This window comes from Triticum dicoccoides, chromosome 3B, assembly GCF_002162155.2.
Source record: "Triticum dicoccoides isolate Atlit2015 ecotype Zavitan chromosome 3B, WEW_v2.0, whole genome shotgun sequence".
NCBI classification, from domain to species: domain Eukaryota; kingdom Viridiplantae; phylum Streptophyta; class Magnoliopsida; order Poales; family Poaceae; genus Triticum; species Triticum dicoccoides.
In genome coordinates, this window is record NC_041385.1 from 602,130,095 (window position 1) to 602,139,458 (window position 9,364).

Genomic DNA, 9,364 nt, shown 5'->3' on the forward strand with positions numbered 1-9,364 from the left:
ACTAACTCATTAGTCACATTGCTTGCAAGGCTTATAGTGATGTGGATTACCGAGAGGCCCCAGAGATACCTCTCCGACAATCGAAGTGACAAATCCTAATCTCGATCTATGCCAACTCAACAAGTACCATCGGAAACACCTGTAGAGCATCTTTATAATCACCCAGTTACGTTGTGATGTTTGGTAGCACACAAAGTGTTCCTCCGGTAATCGGGAGTTGCATAATCTCATAGTCATAGGAACATGTATAAGTCATGAAGAAAGCAATAGCAGTAAACTAAAATGATCAAGTGCTAAGCTAACGGAATGGGTCAAGTCAATCACATCATTCTCCCAATGATGTGATCCCGTTTATCAAATGACAACTCATGTCTATGGTTAGGAAACGTTAACAATCTTTGATTAACGAGCTAGTCAAGTAGAGGCATACTAGTGACACTATTTTGTCTATGTATTCACACATGTATTATGTTTCTGATTAATACAATTCTAGCATGAATAATAAACATTTATCATGAAATAAGGAAATATAATAACTTTATTATTGTCTCTAGGGCATATTTCCTTCAGGTCCAAGGTAGACACAATAGCCCGAAGTGGAGCGATGAGTGTCAAGGCAGCCCGCCCAATCTGCATCGGAGTAGGCGGTGAGGGCGGTGTCGGCGGAGGTGTGAAGCGTGACGCCAAGATCGATAGTGCCACAAATATAGCGGAGAATCTGCTTGACGACAGCCCAGTGACGTCTCGAGGAGCATGCATATGAAGACACACCTGCTGCACGACATACCAGTTGAGTCAGAGTGAGGTACTGGAGAGTACCAACGATAGACCGATAGAAAGCAGCATCTCAAGCAGGAGAACCATCCATGGCACAAAGCTTGGCCTTCGTATCAACAGGCGTAGCGGCGGGCTTGCAGTTAAACATGCCGGCGCGCTCCAAGAGCTCGTGAGTGTACTTCCGCTGATGAAGAAAGAAGCCATTCGGACGGTGCACCACCTCGACACCGAGGAAGTAGTGCAAAGGACCCAAGTCCTTGATGGCGAACTCAAGGCGAAGACGAGTCGTGAGCTGACTGGGGAGACCAACCGTACATGCCGTCAGGATGATGTCATCGACATAGAGCAGCAAGTAGGCCGTGTCAGAGCCCTAATGATAGACGAAGAGCGAGGCGTCCGAGCGGATAGAGCGGAACCCAAGCTGATGGAGAAACGTCGCGATGCGCTGGTACCAAGCGCGCGGAGCCTGCTTGAGTCCGTCCAAGACCCAACAGTCTATTGGTTGCATTGGCTAGAGCATGCACTTCTACAGGTATCGGAGCCAAGAGGTCTTGAATTCAAGACCCGGCTGGCGCAATTAAGATCGATATTTTGGTTGCATTGGCTAGAGCACTTCTACATTCTTGTTTCAGCTTTTTTTTTTCTCCTCATCTTTTCCCATGGTGCTCTGTGTATCGCTGCAAAGGCTGAAAGGGTGTATCCATAGTATCGTGTGCACGTACCACGCCCTAGCGGCGTGTTAATACCAAGAGCAACACAAAAATTACAGTACAAACTTTTACCAATGAGTGATCTTGTTCGCCAAAAAAAAAACGGTGATGCAGTCGACTGTTGGACTCACCCTATGCTCATTTTTCAAACCAATAATAGAGGTGGAGTCGAGCGAAATGTGGGCCTCTGCCTAGCTATGCAGCTAACATTTGGCCGCGAAAAAGGAGGTACTACAAGACTAAAAATGCATCGCTTCTGGAAGATATCAAGAGGGGTCGGACAGTCTCCATGCTGGATAATGTAGGGCCTGGGGGCCTTATTTTGGAGCTCCGGAAACTTAGAACTGGAACTGCATCTCCTTTGTGTATCCGAGCTCCTCAAGGTGTGCAGCCATCGCCTTGTTCATCGGAGGAGGGCCGCATCTCAAGATCTGGAATATAGCAAAGAAAACTGGATTATCTCGGGGACACAGTACATATCGGAGTTTCCATGAAAACGACCACTTGCCACTTGCTTGTAAACAAAGTTCCAAGGGATGAAGACTTGAGTTTTACCTGGATATCCTCAGCAGGTGCTGGACAGTGAGTCTTAATCATGTCCTGGGACACAAAGCCAACACCACCATTCCAGACTTCAGGAGGCTGCAAACGCAAACGACAGTATGAGATTCTGTTGCAAATGCCTTCATAGTGCAATGGAAGTCGTGACTCTGGATGTAACTCTGTACCATACAACTGGGGGTAATGAGAGCGCACAGTTGTTTAGCAGATAAAAGACAAATTCACAATGCGGATTTATTTCAGAACATGGTATTCATTCAACCAAAATATATTTAGCACATACTATCTTCAATCATTTTAAGTAGTCCAACACTATTCAAAACCTATCTGTGTGACCGGTATTATGCATACAGCTCTGTCCTGCAATTATCTAGCAGCACTACGTTACCATGTGTTCAACGATCAACAGCCTGTCCGATGTTACTGCCGTGAGAGTCATAGCAGAAATTCTGCACCTACTTATACTAGTTCCCAATGAATGGAGAAGTCCTGATTCCATTGTTTCCAAACAGAATTACTCGCGTGCTTCCGCATTATAAATGCAGTGTACTGATTTGAATAATATTTGATATGCACAACTAGTTAAAAGATGAGAAGAACATAGGGTGCACCTGATTCAACACGTAGAAGATCTTGAAGCGGTCAGGATATTCTTCGGCCAGGCTGTCCAGCTCTTCCTGCACAGATTAAACAGACCTATGAAGTCAGTACCAAGCAAAATAGCACAGTACTAGTGAAGCGCATCCATCATACAAGGACATCCCTTAGCTCAAGCCCATGCTGCTTTCATGATTTGAGTAACTTTGTAATTCATGTATTCAGTTATAGATGGTTTAATATTTACAATAAAAAAGAAAGCAAGGGAAGTTATATGTAAGTTTCAGTTACAAATTACTCTGTGTGGCTAGTTCCCTTTTACTGCGGTACAAGTTGTGCACAAGTTCTGAATCACCTTAGACATTCTAGATATTTTACACTAAAATATCCTAGAGGGAATAAGAGGAAACAATATTTGGCATCTACTCCCTCCGTTCCGAATTACTTGTCTTGGATTTGTCTAGATACGGATGTATCTACCACTAAAATGAGTCTAGATAAATCTGTATCTAGACAAATCCAAGACAAGTAATTCGGAACGGAGGGAGTAAGTGTTATATCATCAACAACTATACGGAATAGATACATCGCTGATAACAACCTTATAAAGTTCTACTAAATGTGTCAAATATGCTCACAGTAACTCTGGTCTAATGGGTTAACATCATATGGTTTCTGTATCAGAGACTGCACGAAAACCAAAAAAGAGTTTCTACAGAAAAAAGGATGGCGATTCCACCTTCAGAAGAATGTCTTCAGGTGTGACATTTGCATAGACTAGATGAACCTTCGTTTTGTCATTAGGGTTCTCGAGAATTGCCCTTGCAACCTGTGAGAACAGAAAAAAGATTGTTAGTGGAAACCAAACAAACAGGTCTGTAGCATCATTGACTGCAATATAGAACTTTGTTTGAACTTTTTTTTTTACTTGGAACATCGGAGTGATGCCAGATCCACCAGCCAGCATTCCGAAAGCTCTCACTTGTCCTACTTGGTACTTGAAACGACCCTAGATCAGAGAACAAATCATGTTAAACTTATAATTAGATGGCAAATAAGCATGACATTGGGAATGTGGACTATAAATAACAACACCTGTGCAGCTATTTCTTATGAAACTAACACAGGTTGCTCATGATAAAAAAGAGTGTTACCTTAGGTCCCTTTACAGACATATAATCACCAACTTTCATTTCACGGAAGTGATGCGACATTCTTCCTTGAGGGTACATCTGAATTATGGGGAAAGGGAAATATTAAAAAAAGAAAAGGTGAAGAAACTACAGCTGAACACACAATCATGTGGAGCAAAAAGATAAGATTGTTAACCAATATTATTGTAGTATAAAGAAATGAACACATACCTTTATAACAAGCTGAAAATTTCCAAGATCAGAATCCAATGTAGTAGGTGTGTAAGGCTTGATTACTTCTTCACCGGTAGCATCTTGACCTCTGAATAAAAGGAGGGAACATTAACATGATTAAAGTTTGAAAGAAGTATACATTATAAAAGCAAACTTCAGAACTTAGAAGCAGCACATAATTCAAACCTGCAACTGATATGTTGACCAATTGGAAGGCCTAACACAGAGGTAGGGGTTGGAAGAGCAAATCGGAATTTGGCAACATTATGGCTTATTTGTGTCTTTTCCACAAGTTTAAACTTCCTGAAGTTCTCAGGATCCAAGCAGCCTGATGACAGCAAAAAGAGCACCAAGAATGACATTAAGGTCCAGCAGAAAGAATGCTCGAGCAATTTTTTTATTTGGTTGATGAAACAAAGAATGGAAGAAGTAATGAATGCTAGAATGAGGTGTGAAATTCCACAAGCAATTACTTAAAAATTCTACAGAACCACGCAGCAAACCAAACAATTTTTAATTTTTTTTGCAGAATAACAGGTGCACAGTTATTAAACTCACATCGGTAACCCATCCAAATCCATAATCTCACAACAAGCGTAATAGATGTTAGCCAGTATGCAACGCTTCTTTTCAAGTACTACTCATGATAACATGGCAAGACTAAATCAAGCAAGACAAATGGGGAAAATCTGCCCGCGGCACAGCTCTGCTTAGGCGGTTAGGCCCTCCTGAAATGGAGCCAGCAGTAAAAATAACCGCGGCTCATATCTTCTAGTCGTTCAACAGACCTGTCTAGACACGAACAATACTTGGCTGGTTCAGTTCAGTTAGGAAAACAAACACTTCACTGGTTTATCATCTCCATATAGCGAGCGGCATCGACACAGTAAACGGCCACTGCCCAGACCAAGCCCAGCAGGAAGCAGGAAGCAGGTAGTGTCTGTCACCACGAAAAGCACCCGCTCACAAACCAATTCAGCAATTTTCACAGTACAATGGTCGAATTCGCGGCTCCACGGCCTCTCATCGGAAACTAACTGAAAGCTGTTGGGACTCCGGCCCACCAGGGCACCAGATCGCATGCGAAATCACAGGCATCTCATGTACGCATGCGCCTATCTTCCGAAATATGCACAGCACAGCCATACGCTCACGCATACATACCCTTGGGCCTCTTGGATCGGCGGAGGAGGAGTGCGGCGCCCACGGCGACGGCGACGACCGCGACGGCGACGGCCACCATGGTCTCGACGCTCCGCCCCTGCAGGAAATCCATGGCCCCCTTCCTCCCGCGCGGCTGTCTGTCTGTCTGTCTCCCTCGCGACGCTCGGGGCGGGGGTTGGTTGGTTGGGTGCCTCGGGCTGCGGTGTTTGGTGCGAGATTTAGCTGGGTTTGGAATTAGAAGACGGGGCGGGCGCGGGGTTAGCTGCGGGAGCGGGGGTAGGTGGGGTGCGGTGGTGGTGACTGGTAAGACGGAAACCGCCGGTGGTGACTGGTGAGACCTGTGGGCGCGGCGCGGTGCGGTGGCGGAGATCGCGAGGTCGTATTCGCCCTTTTGCCCTCGCCACAGTTCAAAACACAGAGTCTGAATTTCAGGTGTGCAAAAGCACCTTCAGAAACTGTGAATACACTGCAAAAGTACCTTCAGAGACGCAAACAGAGCCTGAATTTCAGGTGTGTCTCGGTGAGCACACTGCAAAAGTAGCTTCAGAAATGCTAGTGGTACCAAACTGTGATGACACGGCACATTGCAGTCTAGTCTGAACAAAAGGCGATTTCCTGCGTGTCATTCGAGAATCACGAACTGAAGCTAAGCATGTGGATGAACTCATTTTGCTGGTAATGCATGTTTAGTGCATCGCCACAGCGGGGGTTGGGAGAGTAATTTCGTGCTCGCATCAATCGCTGTCTGGGTATGGGACGCTGGGCCCAGCTCTGTGATCGACCGGAATGGCTCCCTCATCCCAACGTGGATTGATTGGTAGTAGATCGATAGATAGATGCTCTGGTCTGGTCAGTTTTTCAATTGGCATCGGCGGGCTTGGTCACTTGTTTAGACCGCTTTCTACCACCACGCCACTTGTGCGTCTCCATTGCCAGCGGTCGGACCGGTCCACCGGCTCGGCTGATTGGTGCATGATTAGTAGACTTGGTCATGTATGGACTATGGAGGCGGAGCAGCAGCCGCACACTTGACACTTTCCACCAGCTTGAAAGGGAGAAACTCATTCATGTTGATACCTCCACTTGGCCACTGAGGCATTCTATCTTAGATTGGTGGCTTGGGATGACCGATGATTCCCTTCCCAACCGGAAGGGCATGGCCTTGCTCACCATGCTCACCACGTGGATGATATGGAATGAGACAAACGCTCGCGTCTTCCGTGCAAGGACACTTCGCTTATGGTTATTGCTGACATCAAAAAGGGATGCACCGTTTTGGGTCACCGCGGGAGCTAAGAAGCTAGGGTCCATCGTGTCGGGGGAGTGATTCCTTCTTGTATCGTTAAGGGGATTCAGTAACGCAAACTCCGTTCTCTCTTCCTCCACCTCCTCCTCCTCCTTCAAGAAAGAAAGTTAGGGTTTGTGCCTCTCGCCGGCGCCGGCGCAGGTCCGCCTCGTCTCCGGTTGCCCTAGGGCCATGGAGGCGTGGTGGATCCTGGCAAGGGCCACCGAGAGGGCTCCGTTTTTAGTCGTTTTTTTCAATCTTGTTAGGGTTTGTGTCCTACTCGGGAAGGCGAGACGGCGGCGGCTCCCTGAAGATGGAATAAAGGTCTCCCCTCCTAGCCCCCGTTCCGGCAGTGCGTCTAGCATCGTTGGTGAGCGTGTGGAGGTGTGTCTCCGGCAGATCTATCTTTGGTGGATTTGCTCGGATCTCGTCGTTGTTCGTCTACGTTCGTGTGTCTTCGGTTTGGATCCTTCCGATCTACGTTATTTTTCATCAGCGGCGGTTGCTGTTCTTGGGTGCTGGTCCTATGGGGTCTTAGCACGACGACTTCCCGACTGTCTACTACAACAAGTTATGCCCGGCTCCGGCGATGGAGGGGCGATGACGGCGGCGCGCCTTCGGCTCGCTTCGGTGCTTGTAGTCGTCGCTAGGTGGTCTACGAATCTGGATGTAATTTTTATTTCTGATATTCGTTGTACTGCCATGATTGAAGATGAATAGATTGAAAGTTTTTCGGAAAAAAAAACGGGTTTGCTAAAACTCAGCTAGCTGAGAAATAAATTGGTCTCATTCACATCTCTAGCCATCCGATCTAAAGATGCAGAGATTCATGCGTGCTGTTTTTTTCTCGTGCAGGGACGCGGGCACGGCAGCCCAAGTCGTTTTGTTTTGTCGGCCTGTTTGTCCAAGCTGTAGCGACATGCACCAGCGCATTACTAGGCGCCAGCTACCACAGTCCATACTCATGTTTTTTGTCTGCTTTTTTTCATGTCTGCAGATTAATAGGGAAAGCTACCCTGCAGATCTTGATTCACGTGACTTATCTTTTGTCCTATTTTTTGTATTTTTTGTTGTTGTTATCATTTGATTTTTCTTTTTTAACATTTTCTTTACCTTTTGCTAAAAATAAATCCTTATATGTAAATACTTGTAACTAAGTCTAGTTGGATGGGATTTTCTTATCGGAATGGCTAACTCACATCTAGATGTTTTTTAGTGATCTCAAATCTAAGTGTTTAACCATCGGATCTATGTGTCTTTAATTTCGTGCACGAGCGATCCGCTCGACTCGCGACCGTGGGTGTCGCGTTGTTACGGACGGAGGGCTACAATGGGGCGGGCTGGTTCTTGTTTTTTTTTTGTTGGGCCGGCCTTTGTTTGTTTTGAGCTCGAAGTGTTGAGCTCACGTCGTCATAGGCTCAGTCTTGTGCATACGGAAGTGATGGAAGTTTGCACAATGGCCAATGGTTGTGAGTTTTTTTTTTTGATATTGCAATCGCTCATGTTCATGTCATTTTTCAGAAGAAGTTGTTTAGATATATTTCACCATTTACTTTTTTTCTTTTAATCATTTTTAGGTATGTATTTTTTTGCCCATGTCATCAGTGTCCTTTTTTGTTATTAGCCAATTTATTTTTTTCTTTACCTTTTTTGTTTGATGCACTTTTTCCATATCAAATTTCTACTGTCTATGCAAGTGTAAACCCCTCGACTCCGGATTTTGGCCTTTTTTGCAGTTTGTAGTCACTTCATTTGCAAGTAGCCATCTAGCAATCGGATTTTTTATAGTTTCAGTTGCCCAGTTTTACAAATCCACCCTCGATTCACGAACAATTTTTCTTTCAAAATTGTAACTTGTCCCAGTTGCAAATCAATCATCAAGTCAAAATTGTCCCCAGTGTCCAGTCAACCCTCAACTCGCAATTGTGGCATTTTTTGCAAGTACTCCAGTTGCATGTCCACCTTCGTGTCACAACTAAGGTTTGGTCATAGTTTGTAGGCGGCTTAGTTGTAAGTCAACCCTCGACTCGCAACTAGGAGCGAGCTTTTCATAGTTTGAAGGCACCCTAGTTGCAAGTCAACCATCGACTTGCAACTAGCGGGCCCAGTTGCGAGTCCACTATCGACTCGCAACTAGATTTTTTGTAGTTGCGCCAGTTGCAAGTCAACCTTTGGCTTGCAACTAGGAGGGCGGGGGCGGTAGCAAGTTAACCATTGACTGACAACTAGGTTATTTTTTGTTTTCTTGTAGTTCACCTAAGTTGCAAGTCAACCATCGACTGATAATCGTGCCCAGTTGCAAGTCAACCATCGACTCTCAACTGGCATGTGTTGTAGATTTGTAGTTGCCCCAGTTGCAAGTCAACCATTGATTCGCAACTAGGTTATTTTTCGTTTTTTAGTTTGCCTCAGTTGCAACTCAATCATTGACTCGCAATCGTGCCCCAGTTGCAAGTCAACCATCGACTCGCAACTGGGATGTGTCGTAGTTTTGTAGGTTCCCTAGTTGCAAGTCAACCATTGACTCGCAACTAGGTTATTTTTCGTTGCATTTTCTTGTAGTTTGCCTCAGTTGTAACTCAACCATCGACTTGCATCCGTGCCCCAGTTGCAAGTCAATCATTGTTATTGTTGTTGTTGTTGTTGTTGTTGTTGTTGTTGTTGTTGTTGTTGTTGTTGTTGTTGTTGTTGTTGTTGTTGTTGTGTGTGTGTGTGTGTGTGTGTGTGTGTGTGTCGAGGGTCCCCAGTTGCATGAAGCCCATCGACTCGCAACTAGGGGGTGTGTGTTTGTTGAGGACCCCCAGCTGCAAGTTGACTATCAACTCACAACAAGGGTGTGTGTGTGTGTGTGTGTTTTGTCGTGGCCCCAGTTGCAAGTCGACCATCGACTCGCAACTAAGGAT

At 45.4% G+C, this 9,364-nt stretch overlaps 1 protein-coding gene across 1 annotated transcript; it reads right to left on the reverse strand.

The window, feature by feature from the left end:
• Window positions 1-1,488: 1,488 nt before the first annotated feature.
• LOC119277369 (NADH--cytochrome b5 reductase 1-like) lies at window positions 1,489-5,453 on the reverse strand. Its single transcript, XM_037558653.1, has 9 exons — window positions 5,177-5,453; window positions 4,199-4,340; window positions 4,010-4,100; window positions 3,800-3,877; window positions 3,574-3,654; window positions 3,385-3,474; window positions 2,660-2,725; window positions 2,043-2,129; window positions 1,489-1,918 (listed from the first exon to the last, which is right to left on the reverse strand). The coding sequence occupies exons 1-9, from the start codon at window positions 5,286-5,288 to the stop codon at window positions 1,826-1,828; spliced, it is 840 nt and encodes a 279-aa protein (XP_037414550.1). The 5' UTR covers window positions 5,289-5,453; the 3' UTR covers window positions 1,489-1,825.
• Between the last annotated feature and the right edge of the window lie 3,911 nt (window positions 5,454-9,364).